This window comes from Octopus bimaculoides, chromosome 2 (assembly GCF_001194135.2).
Source record: "Octopus bimaculoides isolate UCB-OBI-ISO-001 chromosome 2, ASM119413v2, whole genome shotgun sequence".
Lineage (NCBI taxonomy): Eukaryota > Metazoa > Mollusca > Cephalopoda > Octopoda > Octopodidae > Octopus > Octopus bimaculoides.
The window spans coordinates 78,786,236-78,809,204 of record NC_068982.1 but is presented as its reverse complement, the minus strand read 5'-3'; the positions used below and the strand labels follow the sequence as shown (position 1 = coordinate 78,809,204).

The following is a 22,969-nucleotide window of genomic DNA, read 5'->3' as shown; positions in this document are numbered from 1 at the left end:
CACTTGATTCGAGTATGTAGATGATTTAGATCTCATATAGAAGCAGTTGTTGAAGCTGAAGGTGGCTTTATTGAATAACATTATAGAAAAGAAGGTTTATTTTTATCCTCATAGCATTTTTTGATAAATAAAGTTATTATCTGGTATTATATATGTTTTTTTTTATAAACATGAATCTTTCCTCAAATATCTTACACACCATGTGCACACATGCCAAACATTATTCTGCTGCTTTCCACCATTTCTGCACTAACACTTATCACTTTCTCTCCTCTGATCCTCACATCCATCCCTCATTCTTATTACTTCACCCTACCACACACACATCTACTATCAACCACTTCTCCAGCCTTCTCACTATTCATGACTTTTACTCCTATTTGTAACAACTCACTTCCTCTCGACACTCTTGCAACCTGTATAACATGGAACATTATCACATTAGGTATGTCCTTATTCAATCCTAAACTCTTACCATCACACCCCTTTACTGTTAACCAAATCCCATTTTTTTCATGACCTATTTTCATACTATCTCCTATTATCTAACATTACTCCTGCCTCTATCACTCACCTATTGACATCTGTCATTCTCTCTTTCTCCCCTATTGTCTGACCTCCAGTACTCCTACTCATATTACTCCAACTCCCTCCTATCCCTCTCTCAACACGTATGCTATTTCTATTTAATCTCTTACTAGCAATAATCATATATCTATCTTTTGACTTTCTCTCTCTCTTCCATTACCCTTTCTTCTATTTTCCTCCTGATCATATTTCTTCTATACAATCACTTTACCAACAACCTTTATATAGCTGCATTGCACTCTTACTTTTGTCTCCCCTTCTCAATAGTCTCTCTAATGTTATTTCTTACTCTAGCTTGCTTTCCTCCTCCCTTAGCTGCATAAGAAAAATGGAATGATGAAGAAGACAGGACTCCCTTCAGTCTTACAAGGGACAATACAACCCTCTAGTGAATGAATGAACAGAAACAATATAGGGTAGAGAAGACTATTTTGCCTTCCTGAGGACAAGCAATCTCTTCAGTGTTAACATTATCATCATAATAATATGTACCCTTTACACAACAGCCATAGAAGCCACACCAAAAATGTAACGTGCAAACAAATCCTGGTCACTGATCTATCTCAGGGAAGTGACTTGACATAAGAACTAACTAAATTCATGATGACCTGTCCAACCCATTTCAGCTTGGAAAAGTAAACATAAAAGCTGATATCTAAATTTTCAAAACAATCTCAACCAAAATTTGTTTGAATGTAGACAGAAATGAACAAGAACTAAAATGGAAAAACAGTTCAAGATTTAACTTTCTAATATTTCAAGCAACTTAGCAATGTCATTATGACAAGCTGTAATTTACAGAGGCTATAAATATGTCATATCCCCCCCCCCCGTATACAATAGTTGTAAAGTAATACAGGGTGTGGCAAAAAAAATAAATAAATAAATAAACCTCCCACATTTTACAGGTTGAAAACACATTTCAACAACAAACACAGAATGTGAACCAGTTTAAACCATGATGGTAACTGGTGGTGTGGAGACGGTAAAACATCAACTCCATGAAGACACCAGTGTCACCTGCCTAACATCACTAGTATCACATAAAAGGTTGTATAAAATGAGAAGTTTTTCTGAAACATCATCTATATATTTACTATTTATTGGCACAAGCCATTACTGAAAACCACAAGTTTGGATCTGTTGTGTTCTTGAAAAATGTTAATTTTTTTCTAGGCATAACTTTTATTGCATACAGGCTTCAGGGGATAAAAACAGAAGTGGAAGACAAAGTCCATCACCAACTAACCCAACACAATACAGATAAATTAAATGAAAAAAAAAAGAAAAGAAGCAAATTATTTTTCTTATGGATCATTTCTGTCTCTCCCTCTCTTTCTCAATCTTCTAGATCTACCCCAACCTACCAATCAGCATATACCTAACAGTATCACTTTTCTTTTTAAAGGATATATTTAAGAGGAAAATGTTGTTTTATGTAGCAGGAAATACAAGTTGTCTATACTAATTATATTGAGTTTCTGGTTCACATTTAAGTATTTAACTTTTCCAGTACAAAAATTAGGTCATGATCAGAGTTAAGTTGCACTTCCTAACAACAACAATTAGTCAACATTAAAGAAGTAATCTGAACCTGAAGTTAACGGATGTCATAACAGTTGATATATCAGAAAATGTGAAAACACATAAATCCCAAACAAGGCTGAGGTTACAGTTTTCTAATTTTTCTGCTATCTATGAATAAGGAGAACAAATCTCCTTATCATCTAATCTATCTACAGGTTTATTATACTGCAGCTGTCTCCTTTTCCTGTCCTACTATCTATCACCTTCTCTTTTTAACCTCCACTACCACCTCCAATACCTAGCATAAAACCACCTTCTCCTCTACTATAACCCCCACACATTTTTTTCCTTTGTCTAGTAAACTGGTGACCTCATTAGAGCTGGTGTCACAAAAAAAAAAAAAACTCAAGATAGTAGTTGGTAAAGTAGCTGGCATTAGATAAGGTATCTAGCAGTAGAATCCATACCAAAGCAGACATTGAAGCTTCACATAGTCCTCTGGCTTGCTCGATCCTGTCAAGCCATCCAACCCATACAGGCATGGAAAATGCACATGCAATGATAATGGTGATGATGAATATCTTCTTGAAATGATTAAATAAATTAAGAACAACAATGCGAAGTTTCAAAATGCTCATGTGTGAAAACTATTATTTGAGTGTGAGTGAAATTCATTTGTCATTCATATCTCTGGTAAATTTTATTTATTAAGCCCTCAATCCTTCAAAATACACATTCAGTTATGTTTTCCTTTTAAAAACTGAAGTCATAATAACCGTCTGAAATAATTAACAACTTGATATAAGCTTTAACAGGCATGTATAATTGGCCGTCCATTATTCCAAATTGGAATAAGCAGTATAAGCAAAAGAAGCTAATTTGACACTTCACTATTTCTTTTATTGCAAAGACACCAATGAAATTACAGAAAATTATAATCATATCTTCTTCATTTTATCATCCACTTTTCCATGCTTGCATGAATCAGTAGGACTTTGAGGCAGATTTCTACAGCTGAATGCCCTGCCTATTGCTAACTCACACTTATTTCCAAGCAAAGTAATATTTCCCCATGACTGGACATGAATGATATCACTTATAAGACAGTGTCACTCATTTAAAACTACCACAGAATGACAAAACAAGAAGACATACATACACTCACACCGACACACACACATTATATATATATATATGAGAGGCTCCTTTCTGTTTCTATCTGTCAAATCCAATCATAAGGCTTTGGTCAGCCTGGACTGTAGTCAAAGACACTTGATCAAGGTGCCACACAATGGCACTGAACTCAAAACCACATGGTTGCAAAGCAAACTTGTTAACCACACAACTATGTGCAGGCACAGTTATGTGGTTAAAATGCTGCAATGAATTTACTACATAAAAAACATTTAAGAAAATATATATTTCTGATACATTGGAATTATCTATTTATTTGAGTTTGATTAAGAGTTAAATGCAACGTAAGTACGAGATAGTTGTTTTTTTAATTTGGGGCAGGAGGAGACAGGGTGGATGTCTAGTTGAGACACCTAAAACAACTTGTAATCAGTATAGCATTTTATGATTTCTATTTAAAAATTCAAAGGCAATAAATATACCAGAGCAAGAGGAAAAGAAAAGTAAATTGTGACAACTCTACTGAACAATCAAAAATGCTATAGGTTATCTACAGAAAAACAACTTTGAATTTATAACTAATATATAAGATTTTTTCTTAAATATTTTTAGTTTGTCTCAAGTTTTATTGTCGATTTTTTAATCATCATCATTTCAGCATCAATTTTTCCATGCTTGCAAGAGTCAGGTGGAATTTATTGAGGTACATATTTTTTAACAGTTGGATGCCCTTCCTGGAGCACACACACGCACACACACACACACACATAGACAGATGACAGGCTTTTTTCATTTTCCATCAACAAGGCTTTGGTTGGTCCTGGGCTATAGTAGAAGACACCTACTCAAGGTGAAACCATACTGTTAAGAAGCAAACTTCTTACCACATTACCACATTTGTCTGAATTATTAACCAATCTTAATTATTTTTTAATTCAATAAATAATTCAAAACTATGTTTCTGTTGAAATCAGTATTTAAATCCATTTAACCCAGCATTTGAATATTTTTATAGATCATTTAAAACAAAATATATTTTAAAATTTCACAGTAGATCCAATATAACATCATTGAAAACAATAAAACAGCACCTAGAAACACCAGAAACTTCATTAATAAGAGTTCAACTGGTGATCATATATATTTTACCAGCTTGACCCACACCTACTTCCACCAGAGGTAGTGTATATCAACAGAAATATGGTATCAAAAGGGTTAATTTGATCTAAATTAAAAAAAAACTTGCATCAAAATTTTGTTTTAATTTATGCACCAAACATCATCATAATAATGAAAATATTATTTTACTAAATTCTCCATTATTTTCAAAATGAATTGAAACAAGGCAGTGTATTTCATTGAAAATCTGGTAATGAAAGGGTTAAATGGATAAAGTAGAAAATAAATCTGAAGGATTTTTAACCCTTTAGTATTCAAACCAGTCATATCTGGCCTAAATATTCTACCTCTTTTATATTCAAACTGTCAAAACCTGGCTCTTACATCTACCATACAATGTCATTCTAAAAATATATAATCACATCATTGAAATCTCAAAGCTATGAGATAATGCATGATTAATTCAAAACAATGTGAATAAATAAGCATTACATTTGGCAGAGTAATACGAGTGCTAAAGGGTTAAAGCAAGAAGCAGCTGCAGCAAGTGGGAATGGGGAAGAAGTAATAATATGGTTGACAACAAATCCAATATATTCCTTTCTGGCAGCAGTGCTTGTTTATTGACTCAGACACTAATACTAATAGTGATGAAGAAGCAATTCTAGATAAAGAATGAAGCAGAAAATTCTAAAAAGAAGTTTTTCTCCACATTTCTTTCAGTAGAAATAGGACCCAATTAGTCTGTTAAATTGTAATCTACAAATATTTCATTTTGTTTACCATTGTAACCATCTGTCACTCTCCACTCACATTTTTATGAAATTACCCCTCCCCTACCATTGTCTGTATTCTCTCTGTTATACTCACCTGGTACCTTGGGTCCACTCTTATATAATGCAGTAGCAAGACACCTGTGCTTATCTCTATCATACTTTAGCCTTTCAAAACTTGGCATAGAGCCACCTCCACCTCTCTTAAATACACACACACTCAGATGAATTTTTTTTTTTTTGTTTTCTTAGTTACTAGATAACCTCATTAATGCTGGCACCATAAAAAAAAAAGCACCCAGTATATGCTGTAAAGTGGTTGGCATTAGGAAGGGCATTTGGTCGTAGGAATCATGCCAAAACTAACATTGGAGCTCAATGCAGTTCTGCAGCTCATCTGATCCTGTCAAATCATGTAAACCATGCCAGTATGGAAAACAGATGCTAAATGATAATGATGGTGGTGGTGATGATGATGAAAGTTTTACAGATGTTTACACTGGAAATTTAATTATTACACAAAATATGAACCAAGAGAAAAAAAAAACAGCATATGAACATGGTTATTATTAACCACTTCCCAACCATGTGATATTAGGTCAACTGTGTGATAAGTGTCTCTTACCTGGCTAACCAAAGCATTGTGAGTGGATCTGGTAGACAGAAACTGTAAGAAGCCTGATGTGCATATGTGAGTCTCTATGACTTGAGTATGCTGGTTGTATACAAATATCACCATCATGCAAATGGTGTCATTTGTTTTGCAGTCTTTTGAGAAATCATGTCCAGTCATTGTACTGATTGTGTTCTAAAGATCGGGGAGAGAATATTACTTTACTTGAAAACAGGTTAGGGTTGGTGACACAAAGTGCATCCAGCTGCAGAAAATTTGCCTCAGTAAATTTCATTTAACCCATGCAAGCATTGTAAAGTGGATGTTAAAACAATAATGATGATGCTGATGACACACCTGGATAAAGTTCAGGCATTTTAAAAAATATATATATATAATGATGAACATTGGAAGGATACTTATGGCTACAAATTACTGGAGCAAAGACAAGCCCTTCAGTTAATTGCACTTCTTTTTTAAAGGATAATGGCCTAAATGCCATTCTTTCAACTGTCAGTATTTTCATATACCAACAATAAACCAGTATGCTAGGGGGAAAACTGTGACCCATTATTCAAAATAAGAACCCCACCTCAACATTGTACAAATGATATTTGAATCATACTGTAAAGCCAAAGAAACAATGGAATATATTTCTGACAAGCAAATCCACAAAATGGTGTATAAAATTTGAGAAGGTAAGAGGTAGGGAATAGTTACTGTTGTGGCTTTCATATGATAAAAGTAAAAAACAGAACACCTAAATGTTTTTCCATATAACTGAATTTGAATTTATCTATAGTCAAGCATAGCTATAGGTGTGAGCATAGCTCTGTGAATATAGAATTGGTTACTACATCCCACTGCACAGCATTCTGGGCAAGTGTCTTTTACTCTCCCCTCAGGTCAACCAATTCTTTGTGAAGGAAAGCTCACCATGTACATGTGTGTGTGTGCACATCTATGTGCATATGTGCAAATGCTTACATTCCTTCTTTTGCAAGAGCTAAAAAACAGTGATGTTTGATATACCTGGTAATTTGAAGGTATGTAAAATAAAAGGTCCTCTCTTTAAAAACAAAAGTTAGTGACAGGAAAGATATCCAGCTAAAAAAATACTACAATAGTATGTATTCTTCCAACCCATGCTAGCATAGGAAAATACAGACAAAACAAATCCAGAGTAAACTTGAGTAAAATTTAAGTAACTCAATATACTAATAAACAAGAAATTTATGCTTGTTTTACAAAACTAATGGACATTCACCACTAATTTAATCTCTAAATGTATTTGGATTAGAAAATAACAAAAAGGTAAGAGTACCATAAAGAACACACTGAGTAAGGATAAGGTGAGTTAACACTCATCTAAGGTAGTCAGATCTGTCCAAAGAAAGGAAGTTAGATCAAGTACCAACTAAAACATATGCCTACTTAGCAAATGTCAGATAAGCTTGTTTATTTTTTGTGAACTATTTACAACCTCACTAGAACATCTGTGGCTGTTATATCCTCAACAAAATCTAGCTGCCACTCAGCCATTGCAATGCTATCTTAAGTGTTATTCATAACACTGTCCATAGCCTAATTTCTTTCAAAGCCACTTTCCAATCATGAAATGTGGAGAATGAATCGTAAACCCTAAAATACAAAGGATTCTTCCATACACTGCACAACCAGCACAGTACACTTATTACAGATTGATCTCTGATATCAGAGCAACTACCTACAAGGCAAAACTTCTCATTATGGCGACGTCACAACCATCAGTATTACTGTTCATTATTTTATCAGCCATAGCTATCAAGGTGACTATATAAAAGTTTTGTCAGAGTCAGGTCAAAACCTCATTTGGTAAGAAAACTGATAGGTTTCTTCCCATATAGTATTTGTGGAGTACAGCTGTAAAAAGTTTGGGCTTTAAAATTCTTTGTCATTTTGTGAGAAATTTCCTAATCAAAACAAGTATACAGCCATATTCACCACCACCACCACCACCACCACCACCACCATCATCATCGTTTAACATCTGCTTTCCATGCTGGCATGAGTTGGATGGTCTGAATGAGGATAGCAAGCCAGGTGGCTGCACCACACTCGAATCTGATCTGGCAATGTTTCTACAGCTAGATGCCCTTCCTAACACCAACCACTCCAAGAGTGTAGTGGGTGCTTTTTACTTGCCACCAGCATGGGTGCCAGTCAGGCAGCACTGGTATCAGCCATGACAACGGTTTCACTTGACTCAACAGGTTTTCTCAAGCACAGCATATTGCTTGACAATTGAAGGGTACTTTTTAACGGGCTGGTTATGTGACACTGGCATCAGCCACAGCTACGATCTCATTTGGCTTGCTGGGTCTTCTCAAGCACACCTATCTCCAAAGGTATCGGTAACTTGTTATTGCCTCTGTGAGACCCAATGTTCGAAGGTTGTGCTTCACCACCTCATCCAAGGTCTTCCTCTTCCACAGGTTCCCTCCACTGTTAGGGTGTGACACTTCTTCACGCAGCTGTCCTCATCCGTACACAACACATGACCATACCAGTGCAGTCATCTCTCTTGCACACCACATCTAATGCTTACATCCAACTTTTCTTTCAGGCGCTTACACTCTGTCATGTATACACACTAACATTACACAATAAGTGGAGCATACTAGCTTCATTTCTTTGAAGCCTATGCATTTCCTCAGCAGTCACAGCCCATGTTTCACTGCCATGTAGCATGGCTGTTCACACACATGCATCATACAGTCTACCTTTCACTCTAAGCGAGAAGCCCTTTGTTACCAGCAGAGGTAGGAACTCTCTGAAATTTGCCCAGGCTATTCTTATTCTAGTGGCAACGCTCTCAGAACATCCACCCCAGCTACTGACTTGGTCACCTAGGTAATGGAAACCATCAACTGCTTCTAGTTTTTTTTTCCCCTGGCATGTGATGGAATCTGTTTTCTATACATCTTTGGTGTTTATTGCCCTTGCATATCTGCCACACAAAAACTATCTTCCCAATTAACCTTCCTTTAATATTGCTGTACATCTTATGTGCCCATAACTTACACTGGGTACATCTTATGAAGTTTCTACCTTTGCCTTTTCTACAGATCGAGCAGGGCCATCTACCTGAAGGGATTTGTGATTTGCCTGCCTTCCTACTTACGGAGACTTTAGTTTTTGCTAGACTGACTCTAAGGCCCTTTGATTCTAGACCTTGCTTCCACACCTAAAAATCTTTTAGTTCTGGTAGTGACTCAGCTATTAGAGCAAGGTCATCAGCATAGAGGAGAACCCAGGGGCAGCCTGTCTTGAATTCCTGTTATTGCCAGGAGGACTATGATGAATAAGAGAGGGGCTGAGGAATGATCCTTGGTGAACCACTACTTCTACCTGGAATTATTTACTATACTCATTGCCAACCCTCACCTTACTGACAGCATCCCTGTACATGGCTTCTACAGCTCTCACCAACAACTCATCTCTCCCTAGTTTCTGCATTGACCACCAGATAAGGGATCAGGGGACCATATCAAAGCCAAGTACAGAGGTTTGTCTTTGGCTAGGAATTTCTCCTGCAGCTGTTTTACCAGAAATATAGCATCAGTGGTGCTTCTCCCTGGCACAAATCCAAACTGCATCTCATCTAAACTGACTCTCTCTCTAATTAGTTGGGCTATGGCCCTCTCCGTGACTTTCATCACCTGATCCAACAATTTGATACCTCTGTAATAATTCCTATCTAATGTGTCACCTTTGCCTTTGTAGCAGTTGACTATGGTGCTGCTACACCAGTCATTGGCTATGACTCCTTCATGTATCACTTGGTTGACTATACAGGTGACTACAGCCTACACTGCCAGATATTTTAAGCATCTCTGCAGTGATTCCTGATGGGCTGAGGGCTTTCCCTGTCTTCATACCCTTAACTGCATTATCTACCAAGGTACTATCAGTTTGAATAGCTGGGTCCTCTGTTGGGTCGATATTTGGCAACTCTTTTTCTCCTATTCATTCGCTTCATTTAGTAACCTTTCATAGTAGTGTCTCCAAGTCTCTCTTTTTGCAGCACCATTGAATGCAAGTGAGCCATCATCCATGCAGACACATTTCTCTCCTATAACATCATGATTCTCTCTCACATACTGTCTTGCAATATAGAACATTTCAAGTGTCTGGTCTTCACAATGCAGAACATTGGCAAGTTTCTTCTTATCTGCTTCCTCTCTGGCTAACTAAACCTGTCTTCTAGCTTCCCTTCTGGTGATCTGATACTGTTCCCTGCTACCACCACGCCTGTTTCTTTTGCCTAATGGCCTTGTCAACTACATTGTTCCACCACCACGTTACCTTAAGTTGAGAGGGGACTTTGTATCAGCCACAGATCTGGTTAGTAGACCCTAACAAGTTGTCTCATAAGGACCTCCAGTTGTCCTCCACATTATGTGATGCTATATCCTCCTCTTTTTCATCAAAAGCTTCAATATGTCTCTAAATCTCTGTCCATCCAGAGGACCCTTAATCTGCCAGACCCTTCTTTCCCATGCTGGTTGTCTTCTGGGCAACCATTTAGCCTGGATCCTGAAGTCACTAACTACTAATCTATGTTGTGGGGTGCATTCTTCACCTGGCAAAGCTTTGACATTTATAAGTAGCCAGCTTTCCCGTTCCCTGACAAGAATGTAGTCAATCTGACTAGTGTGCCCACCAGACTGGTAGGTGAACAGGTGACTGGCAGGTTTCCTGAAGTTAGTGTTACAGATCATAAGAACATTTGCATCACAGAACTCCAGCAGCCTGATTCCCTCCTCATTGTGGAAACCAAATCCATAGCCACCATGTGCACCATGGAAGCTCCCTGGAAGTTGTCCAACATGCCAGTTCAAGTCGCCAGTCACAAAGAGAAGGTTCTTGTCATTCATCGATGAGGTAGTCTGCAAGTGGGTGTCATAAAATTGATCTTTCTGTTCATCAGGTAGCCCTGGCTGAGGGGCATAAGCTGAAATATTGGTTGCTAATCCATGTTGCAGCACAAGTCTAAACTTAAGTATTCTATCACAGATTCTGACTACCTCAATTATCTTATCAACCCATTTCTCCACAAGGAGCATACCCATGTCCCCAACCCCATCAGTGTTCTCCACCCAGAAAATCTTACACCTATGTTCTTTGCCTGTGAGGAACCTAGCAGAACTTCCTCTCCACCTTACTTCTCGGATGCAGCACAAATCTACATTTCAATTAGAAATTATTGAAGATAGCGAGGAGATAACTGAAGCAGTAAAAGAATTTGATGCTCCAGAGAAATTTGTGAGAGTGGAGAAAATTTGGTGCTCCAAGAGAAACTTGTGAGATAGTTAGGGAAAGACATAAAATAAACTTCATACAATGTGATAAAAAACTCCCAAGAGAGCTCAAGAGCAGGTCTTCAGAGAAGAAACCCACCATAGGCAAATGTTTCAGCCTTTAACTTCTTACACTCAAAAAGAACTGGGCTGCATCAAGGTCACGACTCTTGGGTGCTTTTCATCTGACACCTTTTAACCACGTGGGTATCAGAGACTTGTGCATTTAAATCGCTTGGAGATTTCATCAAGTTGGGACTCCTCTCCATTGACTCAGCTTTCAAACTTATTGTAAAATAAAATAAAATAACGTTGGTTATCATGGTAGAGATAAAAAGTCAATGCTACCACAAGGACTCACTCAGAGTTACTTCCCTTGGTATTAAAAGACAAAAATATTGCCTTCAAAAGGTATGGAAGTCATTTCAGTTCCTCTTTGACCAGATCCTGTTGAAGCACCTCTCCACTGTCTATGATATTGCCTTTAGAGTTTTGCTCCTATTCTCCCCAGAGACTGAGATTTGTTTCATTAGATTGTAAGCAAATTCATCCACAAAACCTCTGGCTCCAACTTCTATGGCAAGAACTTTGACCTGGAAGTTAGCTTCCCTCAAACTTCTGGCCAGACTTTGTATCTCTTGGTCTTGAGTAGTCATCATAGTTACAGAGGCAGGAGTTTTGATGTCTACATGAGATAATTATTGTATTGGAATTATTATTGTAATTCACTCCTGCTTTCCTAATTTATTTCAGAGATCATAATATTTGGAAACAAAGTCTGTTGACATGTCAGCCTTGTAAGTGACTATAAATGAAGAAGAAAGTCACTGAGTGGGTGCTTGAGAATCATCAAGATGGAAAATATGTAACTCAAGGAGCAATTAAAAAGCTAAAAATGAACAAAGTTCATGAGACACTTTGGCAGAAAACTAAGATTGTATAAAGATACCAACTCATCTAGATGATAATATAGGAGTATTTCCCCCAATAAGAAAGATGTCTATAGCTTATCATGCATTGGAAATATAGACAAAATACTCAATTTTAACATGCCAGACAAACTAACTTCAGTTTTGTAATGCAGAAATAAAGCTTATGAATTCACCATAATTATAATTTTCATTTTAATATTCATAAATTTAAGCTACATTAAATTACTTAGAAAATAAATATCCAATGCAGATATAAAAGTTTTTTTTGAGAAATGTAAGTTCAAAGAAAAAATTATTGATCATGTTTAAAGGAATGCAAATAAAACAATAACCAAAATAAACAGTCATCACAGTTACAGAGACATATATGAGTTTTGATGTCTACATGAGTTAATTATTGGTATTATTACTGTAATTCACTCCTTCTTCCCTAATTCATTTCAGAGTTCATAAGATGTTCTGCTACTGACAAAGTACTTTGGCCTGCACTTTGCACATCAATTTCTCAAAAGTAATGTGCATAGAATAGATGAACCCCAAAATTTAGCCTTAAAAAAAAAAAAAATCTGGTCTGAAACATTTTCTTTGACTCATTTGCCAATAGTTACTGTCAAACATGTCAACAAATAGATGTATATGAGTCTGCCTGATAATACTGATGGTGCGTGCTTTGAATAAGATTTGGCTTCTAATTCTAAAAGGTTTCACAAGCTTCTTCAAATCAACATATGGTTCACTTGCTGAAAAGTAAATTGAGATGGTGACCAGGAGACCCATTTACAAAACAATGTTTTCCAAGAAACAAACTACAGTATCCAAGGAAAATGATAAAATTCTTAGAAAAATGAGTCATGGATAATGTATCATAGTCCTTTATACATTGGTGGGGCAAGAAAGTCATGACTAGAATGATGATTGAATGATGAAAAGATGGCACGGGCAAATATCATGCTTTAGGAAAAGTTGATGACAATGTAGAAACTGCTAAAAACTAGGAGCCATCAAAAACAAACACACACTGACAGCACTTCAATCAAAACAAAATACAACAGAGAAAAACCCAAATTTTCATTATTATTCCCAGCTCATTCACAATCAACAGAAAAAAAAAAAAAAAAACACAACTCCAATAAAGAGGCTTCTATATAGACTTCCATACATACTACAGTCAATATGATACACCATTCTATAGCCACATAGCACTGTGCTTCACAAATAGGTAAAAGCATCATCTTGATCTATCTGGAAAAATAGATCTGTAAATTGCACATCATTGTTTAACCTACTACCTACATAACATAGGGCTGCTTATTCAGGAATAAACACAAATATGTTCATAGGCATGTATGGCCAAAAACTAGAGACAAATTTAATACATGATGAAATGTTTTTCAAGTGGTCAAAACAGAAATGTTTTGAAAGGAATGTAATATGTTAATATGTAGAATAGTTTGATAATATTGCCTGCCCACATTGGCAATGTTTTCCTTACCTTTTCCCAAATGTGTATTTATGCTCATATAGCGAGCTGTTCCTGTTAAACTTTTATGGTCTCGATAGGGTATGTGTTTATGTGTTTCAGCATCAACGTATTCCTTTGCTAGACCAAAGTCTATAATATGTATGATATTTTGCTTCTTTGTTGACTGTCTTCCAATTAGAAAATTCTCTGGCTTAACATCTCTGTATATTAGATGTTTGGAATGAACATATTCTACACGATTAATCTGAAAGACAAAGAGTTACAATAATTTATTAAAATTAAAATAAAATATACAATTAAAATCATCTTTAAAAAAAAGGGATATTGTGCAGAATTTCTTTCTTTTCTCCTTTTCACTTTTTTCTTTCTTATTGATACAAATGTGTACAAAAATAAAAAGATGGCAAGATTCAGTCAAAGATTAGTTTCCAAGAAAATGGCAAGTAATTTCTGAAGATAACTTTTAGAAAGTTATCACTGAAAAGAAGTGTTAGAAAAATAACCAATACTTGATGAAGGCATTAAATTAAGTGTAATGTTATTTAAATAAGCACAATGAATTTCTCAAAAATACTGAAATATATCGAAGATTAGTATCATGTCTGGCAGAAGACACATTTCTCGATATTAGATTTAAAAGAATATTACTTGAAATGATTTCCACAAACATTTAAGCATTAATGAAAAAAAAAAAAAATCAATAAAAGATTTGTGCGACATCTCTGTGATTCCAAGTGTATGGACAGAAGATATATAGGTTAAGAATTACTGAGATAGGATTAGGATCACTAGACCTAACAAAGCAAAAATGTATGTTAGTTAAGACGAATAAAAAGATGAGTTAAGCACTCATTTTTTTTTTTCCTCATTTTATAGCCAAAGATTTTAAAAGTTAATGAAACCAAAGGGTTCAACTGGCCTAATTCTAATGAATATATGTATAGAGCAAGAAAACTCAAATATAGGAGCCAGACTGTTCACAAGGAATAGCAAAATATCAAGGACTTGGAGTTATAGTATAGTAGGAGCACTTCAGATGATAGGTAGATTAGAGTTCATTTTAGTTGTAAATGATTTAAATGATCCAAAATTCTGTAAAAATTGATAGGAAGACCACTTTGCAAAATATATACCCTTCTGTATATCTTAAAGAAGACCACTTTTCTAAGAAGATTGAGCCCCAAGCAGTTTGAGCAAGGTGTCACAAGTTTGGGAATGAACTCACAGAACTGAATCTCTGAAATGGGATCTTAATCCAATGGAATATATATATATGAACATCTTGAAAGCAAGTTGCAAGCAAGATTGCTGAAAATTACATTAATTACAGAATTGAAAGAAGCAGTGGCCAAGGAGGTGAATAAACATGGATCAAGATGTGTTTTATCTTTTACTTGTGTCAGTTATTGAACTGCAGCCATGCTGGGGCAATACCTTGAAGGGTTTTGTCAAACTAATCAACTCTAGCACTTATCTAATTCATATCTAATCAGGCAAAAGCTGTGATACTAGATAAAGGAGGGCATACACATTCCAAGATATACAAGTTACATTAACACTGTATTTTAATATCCTGCTTAGACCGCTGTATACAATTAACACAACTTTCTTATGTACATTTTTTGAAGGACCTCATGATATGAATGTCATCAGAGATAATTAACTTGGTGCAATTTATGATCTGCATAGGGATTCTTTGTAAATATCCAATTGTTTGGAACTATTTTGAGCTGGAAAGCTGAAAATATTTTCTTTAAAAACATTACGGAGGAGATTAGAGAGTTTGTCTGTGTAAAACTTAAGTAGCAGTCCATGCCATCACAAAAAATATGATATCAAGAATCTCAGAATTAGGGGGAAATTATTAACAATACACACTGAATAGACAGAAATCTAGTCCAGCCAGCTCATGCTAACATGGAAAAACTGATAATGCTAATCCACTTTTGATAGTGCTATCTCTTCCACATACATAAACACACATACTTACATATACACATGCTAACACACTTTTTTTTATTTATTAAAGACTATTTTTTAAAAATAGACTCTTTAAAAACACTCCTCAGTATCTGATAAAAATAAAACTATTTCATATCACTTGAAACTAAACCGTTTTGATAATCACATCTTTTAGGAAATAGATGTGAATTTTCTATTAGCAACCAACATCATCAAGATCTAATTTATGCAGCAGTTAAAACAGAAAACATTTCAAATCATTAGGAAAGCCTTTTAAAATAACAGTATGTATGTATATGTCCATGTGTTTATGAGGGTGAAAGTAAGAAAAAGTAAGTGATTATTTATTTAGCAGAAGGATAGTAGCAGAGGTTATCAAATCCAACAACAAAATTGCAAAAGCCATTAAAATAGATATAGGAGAGAGGAGGGGGGGGGACAGAGAGATTTATTACTGTAAAATCCAACATAGGAGAGGATGAAGTGGTGGTGAAATGCTTCATTAATCTTTTGAAGAAGCAGTCAGAAAAAATAAAATGAACTCACATATGAAATACAAATTATTCTAAGGAAAATGGCATTTCAAGTTTAAAATTTGGCTTTAAGAACAGAAAATGCAAAAAGAAAGGAAATAGATACCAGATCAAGTAAATGCTTGTGGCAGATTACAAAAAGAAAAAAAAAATCAGTTCTAACAATAAGTGATCAGCTGAGCTAGAGCAGTTATTGATTAATTCATGCCTTTCCTAGCTTGACTTTACAGCCCATGTATAACAACCTGTTGATGGCTTTCAAATGGTAAGGAGCCAGTGATCAATAATGTCATATTACCTTATTTCCAATGCACTTATGTGATTACTAAATCTAGACTGAATATCAAGGCAAGCATTCCATTTCTGTCAATGTATACTTTTAACTCAATTAATGCAGTTAACAAGAGGTAAAAGTCTATAAAAGATTGGCAGTTCTTCACTTAAAATTTTTTGGAATTATTAGCAATAATGTTTGCTAAAAATCATTATATTTGGCAAAATTTTGTCATTTTCTTCAATATTTTCTTGAAACATATTTCTTTATAAAACTATGAATTTAAAAAGAAGAATTAGTGATTAGACAATAAAGAGCTAGACATAGAGACAAGCAGGCAGATAGCCGGATGTGTGTGTGGGTGGGTGGGTTTATGGAGAGAGATAGGGAGAGGGAGAGAGAGAGAGAGAGAGAGAGAGAGAGAGAGAGAGAGAGAGAGAGAGATTTATACTTTTTTTACAACTGAAATTTTTTTAAACAGAAAAATAAAGTCCATAATGATTAAAATTTACTACTGAAATATACCAAGTCATATAAAAAGCTTGCTACTTGTGAAATGGATGATGCAAGATCAACAAAAACTGCAAGCCACTTTAACAATAAAATAAAAGCAGCTGTTCTCATAAAAGAATTCTGATATACTTAACAGGTTTCCAAATTGAAAAGCAATTTGTTTCAAGTTATCATTTATAGATCAGCTCTAATTCCAATTATTTTTTATTATTAACTTGTTATGGATCATCTACAATTGAAAAATTTTATCAAAATGCATCCCCACCTACACATCCTGAAAGTTAGAATAAGTTCAATGAACTATCCAGCTATATGCCATCAAATTAAGACAATGAAGTCATATTTTCCTACTCAGCTTGTGAAGACAATATGTCTTAAATGTAAGCTGCACTAAGATCACTCTTCAAAACTATGAACAATCAACCTCTGACATGACTAAGTCTAGTCGTAAGTGCTTTCATGCTTCTACTACCAACCATGTTGTTACCTTAGTAGTCTTGTTTTCCAGTTAGAAGTCAACTCAACAAACACAGATTACAGGAACTTTTACTATTTAATGGGCATAGCTGTAAGGTAAGAAGTTTGCTTCCCATCTACATGAGTTCAGGTTCAATCACAGTGTGGCACCTAGGGCAAGTGACTCCTACAACAGCTCTGGAACAACCAATAACTTGAAGTGGATTTGGTAAATGGAAACTGAAAAGTCGCGCGCGTGCGCGTGTGTGTGTGTGTGTGTGTGTTTCCTTCTCTTGACACTGTGTAATAGTTGTGAATGAGTGCTACTGCCATGTAAACAGTGTCCTTTGTTTCCATTCTTCTGTGAAATCATGTCAAACCATAGGGAAATATTACTTGGTAACAGGTAAGGGTTGACAGCAGAAAGGGCATCCAACCATAGAAAATCCGCCCCCAATAAATTCCATCTAACCAATACAAGCATGGAAAAGGGTATGTTAAAACTGATGATGAGGCCTGTAGTGTGTACAGAGTCCAGTTAATAGTAGTGTAACAGGTTGTGCAAGTAAACATTCACTTCTTTCTTATAATACAAGTTGACACACCTTGGTATTACTCATTTAGTGTTGCCACTATATATGAGTTATGTCTTACAGGCAACAGTAGTGAAACACAGAGGATAGTTTCGTACATCAAGACATTAAAATACAACACAGATTCTATGTTTTAGAAAAACAGTACAGTCCATGAGACCTTTGACCAGACAGATTCTTGCCGTTGTCACTTTTTCATTATGAAGCTGGTCAATTCCTCATTATTCTAAATAAGTTCCAAGACAACTCAAGTTTATCATATTCAAATTAAAAAATTGCAGGTATGATTAAGAACTTGACCTTGCAGCCATGAGATCTGGGATTCAATCTTATTGTGTGACACATCAGAAAGTTTCTACAATAGATTCAAGCTGGCCAAAGGGTGAAATTTGATAAATACAAACAGCATGGAAGCCCATCCTTGCTGAGTCTGGAGCAAGGGGAACAGAGCCCATAATCCTTGTACCCCACTCTCCACCCTACAAAAAGAAGTGGTGAGATTGTTTAAAATGCTGCTGGTTAACACCTACAGGAAAGACATGAGTAGGGAGGAGATTCCAAAGGGACAATGTTCTGGAGATGAAAGATTGGGTATAGTGGTTAGTATTGGGAGGAGAGGAGGGAACTGGATACACCAAGGTGACGACAGTGGATAGAGTGTGTCCAGGTGCTGGAGTTAGAAGACTAGTCAGTTTCATGGAACAGAGGTCATTATAAAAATGACAGAAAAAGTAGAAAGAGGAGACAGCACACATGTGAACCAGAATCTGGAGTGTGTCTGTTACTGGTGGAATGCCAATCAACCCAGTGGTTCTTTTCAGGATATGGTCAGTGTGCATAGCAAAGATGTCAGTGTGCATACCAAGCAGTTCTGTCCCACATGTGGGCTGACTTCTGTGGGCCTCATAGTAGAATGTGAGTAGCAGTTAAGGAGTGAAATATTTTCAGGCTCTGAAGAGAGGGGCTAATCTAAGGACATGTTTTCAACAGGAGAGATCCTCAGTGACAGTGAAATGTTGGCAAGACCCCACTGAAAGATGTTTTAAAGTTTCCATTTATCGAATCAATGCAGGTTTGGCATGTGGTATCTAAGTCATGTATGAATAATGCATGATTAGAGAAGCTTAGGAAGGAAAGAAGGAGCATGCCATCTGCATAATACCGAGTGCTGTTGGGTGTGACAGCAAGTCACTGATGTAGAAAAAGAAGAAAATGGGAGGACAGAACTAAGCAGTGAGAAAGATCAGAACTGATTGAAAGTAGAGCAAAAACAGCTCCATCAATACATGGTATAGTCTGATGGGAAACTACATGTATCAATCCAAGAGATAAGAGATGGTGAAGCCTGTAAGTGAGAAGTTTTGATAGATTTGTAGTCAGACATGGTCAAAGGCTATGCTGATGTCTGTAACATAACATTGTTTTCATTGAAATTCTCTAAAGATGAGTGATTTGACTCCGTTAAGTTGTACTGGTGATCACAGGAAGCAGGGAAGAGATGAAGAACATCATTGTTAATGGTTGTTTCCATTACGTTGGAGATGTGAGAAATGAGAGCATCCAGTTAGCTAAATCAGACGGATTGCGGATTGCTTTCCTTTGGAATGAAACACATCGAAGTGTATTTCTAAATGTCTCAGTATATTACATAGAGAATGAAGGATTAAGGAGTGTTTGAATAGTATAAGAACAAGTTCTGGGGTGTATTGCTTAAGTGTAATGGAGGGACAATTGTTAGGGTTAGTGGCTTTGTTTGAAGCAGTTAAGGGTATGGATGGGTACCTATTGGAATGTAAGGGAGAAAATTTGAAGGGGATAGACCAATGGGATGTAGTACAGTATATGAGAGGGGGGGGAGAGTTTATCTCTCTAAGTCTTAAAACTGACACCACATGGTGAAGACATTTGTTTTGTAAACAATATCTCTTACAGCTCAGTAGTTTGATATGCAAAGACAAGTATGGGTTAGTGACAGGAAGGACATCTGGCCGTAGAACACTGCCTCAATATACTGCAAGAGTGGGTGGGTGGGAAACAATCTTGATGATGTAATCAGAAGAATTTCATTTGATATTGCAAATCAATGATACAAAAAGGGTAACAGCATGGCAGACATCTAACTGGTTCAATGTTTCTGTGAGTGTAAAGGGTGATTTTGAAAGTAAGAATGTGTTAATTCCTGATATTGAATGGAATGGTAATTTAAAATATCTCTTCAAATTTTTTGGAAGAAACCAGACCTTATTATCTAGAGTAAAACTCTTTTCTGTCTACTGTATAAAGGATATTTTTGAAACTTGTTAGGAACCAAGAGAAAAGACTGTTCACATGAAGGGATGGAGGGATACATTCAGATACATTCTGGCAATACATGTTAAGTCAACACAAAGGGCTATGAAAGTATATGCACTAGGTATCACTTTTATACACAAAAAATAAAAAAAGACAATTGTGCTAGTCAATATGACATAGGATATAATGAAGTCTGGAAAATATCAATCCCATGCAACAACCAACATTGAATTTTATTTATTTATTTTTTTTTCTTTGCTCACTACTGTAGTTTAATTAAACTTACAGAAGGCTTAGAAACAGAGGGAATATTTGGATAAATGTGCCGGTGATTATAAATAGAAACTGTTGCCACTGGATATGGGAGTGGGAAGAAGATGTGAAATAAACCAATAGCAGACAGGAAATTTCCTAGTGATTGCACACAGAGATAAAAAAGCAAATTCATTTTAGATGTCCTACTACATGTGGATGGAAATGGCATTTGTAAAACAGTTGATCGCAATAGATCAGATGGTGAGCTCTTGGTTGACTGGCTTAGAAATGGTGGTTGGGGTGGCAATAGCTAGCAAGGTACATAGTAAAAGTAAGCATTGTTGAAGTATTTTTATGATATAGTAAACTGAGAGGCACTCAAAAGTGGTGCAACCACTTGGAATTCCAAGTAAATATTGCAACACAATTCAAAGTAGTATACTCATCAAGAAAATATGTTGGGATAAAGTCAGCCTATCAGAGAGATATCCCTCTGAATGGAACCAAATTCTACAAAAGAGAAAAACAACTAATGGTGGTAGAATGTGTGCCAAGAATAATACCAATATCAGAAAAGAGCACTCAGGATGTATTCTTCAAAACTGCATTTATTATCATTACTGTTATCATCTTCATCCATCTGATGAGCTTTCATTACAGTTTCTGTCTACCCAATTTTACTCAGAAGGTATGTGATGATCCAAGGCTATAAAAAAATTACATTTGCTCAAAATTCCATGCAATAAGATTGAACTCCGGACCTTGTGGTTGTGAAGTTAATGCTTAACCATCCAGCTATACTGTGCCTAATAAATTATTATGCTGAACTGGATGAGGAATAATTTTTCAAAGTAAATCTATTTAGTATAAATATCTGCTAATTAGAATGAGACTAATGTTTAAATTTGCCACGATTAAGAAATTGTTGGAGTAAGAAGGTGTAAAAGTGACCAAAATAGAGAAGATAAAAGAAAATAACTAGTTTTAATATAAATCTTGCAGAGCAAGCAATATTTAAGATTTGCTGAGAAAGTACACATTTAAAAACAAAAGCTAAAATCCTCTATTAGAGCTACCAGTTCATTGGCAGACTTAACTGCTTCAGAGAATTAATCTACAAGATTACCTCAACAAAGGAATAACATAACAATACTGTTTATTAAACCAAAATACCTGTTTATGTAAGTAAGCCAAAATAAACCAATAGCAATGAAATGGCTTCTCTTCAACAAAAGCCTCAAGTAAAAGGAAACACAGCAGACAGAGGAACTAAGCCTATCACCTTTTATCACACTTCTACAGATATTTGTTAGAGTATAGGCAATACTAAGTATAATGCTCATATTTAGTTAACCTATTACTCAACAATCAACATAACTTTGAGAATACTCAATAATTTTGTAGAGCATATTAAGTGGGATACCAGTCAGTATCGAAAGTGAACAATATAATCTTTAAGTAAGAGTTTGCACCAATTTTAGATTTTATAGGTGCAGATGTGGTTGTGTGGTTAAGAAGCCTGCTTCCCAATCATGTGGTCTCTGGTTCAGTACCACTGCACAGCACCTTCTACAGCCCTTGTTTGACTAAAGCTTTGTGAGTGGATTTAGTAGACAGAAACTGAAAGAAGCATATTTTGCATGCCTGCACGTGTGTGTGTGTGTGTGTGTGTGTGTGTGTGTGTGTGTATTTATATCTCCTTGTTTTGACATCACATGGTGGTTGTAAATGAGTATCACTGTCATACATGCAATGTCATTCATTTCCAGCTTTCCACAAGAAACATGCCTGGGGCTAAGGGTAAATATTGCCTTACTTGGAAACAGGTGAAAGATGCAGACAGGAAGACATGTCTAATAAAGCATATATTTATATATTCTATAGGTTAATGTTATAAACTGACACCAGCTTCTTTAATCAGCTACTTCATTTTTCATATCAGAAGTAACAATCAATACATGATCAAAACTACTGGCCTTTCCCCAGGAAATTCAACAGCAAGGTTAACTGGGACACAGAGAATGAGACACTTTACCTGTAAACACAAAATATATGCAACTGATTTGAACTTGTAACCTCTGAGTTTGTAAACTAATATCTCATTCACATAACCATTTCAGTCTTGTATTCTCAATAGTTGTTATTATCAAGGCAACAGGCGCACACGCTTGCCAGACAATATCAATGCAGCAATACTTACTAAAGTTATTCAGACTGCACAAAAACTGTAGATATCAACTATGACTCACTAAAAACAAGATATACCAATTCACTGACACTTTTGTTTTTTTTTTAAATCTTGGTAACTTGATCCTTTTGTTACCAACCAACCTGAGATTGTCCCTGGTTCTATGACAAACTTCCTGTTCCATAACGATCCAAATTAAAACCTACCATCAAAATCTCATGATAATTTATATCCTACACACCAACTTTATTAATAACAAAATTATTTTATAAAATCCATCATCATTGTTTTTAATGTTCACTTTTCCAAGCTTGCATGGGGCAGACTGAGTTTTATTGAAGCAGATTTTATACAGCCACATGCTCTTCTTGTTTTCCCATGACCAAACATTT

The 22,969-nt window shown here is 35.7% G+C and overlaps 1 protein-coding gene across 2 annotated transcripts in view; it reads right to left on the bottom strand.

The window, feature by feature from the left end:
• The window catches only part of LOC106876726 (casein kinase I), a 192,822-nt gene that overhangs the window by 28,688 nt on the left and 141,165 nt on the right, over nt 1-22,969 (bottom strand). For both annotated transcript variants that reach the window (XM_014925406.2, XM_014925413.2), the window contains exon 5: nt 13,521-13,755. In XM_014925406.2, coding sequence (XP_014780892.1) covers nt 13,521-13,755 — 235 coding nt within the window. The remainder of the gene's footprint in view (nt 1-13,520; nt 13,756-22,969) is intronic.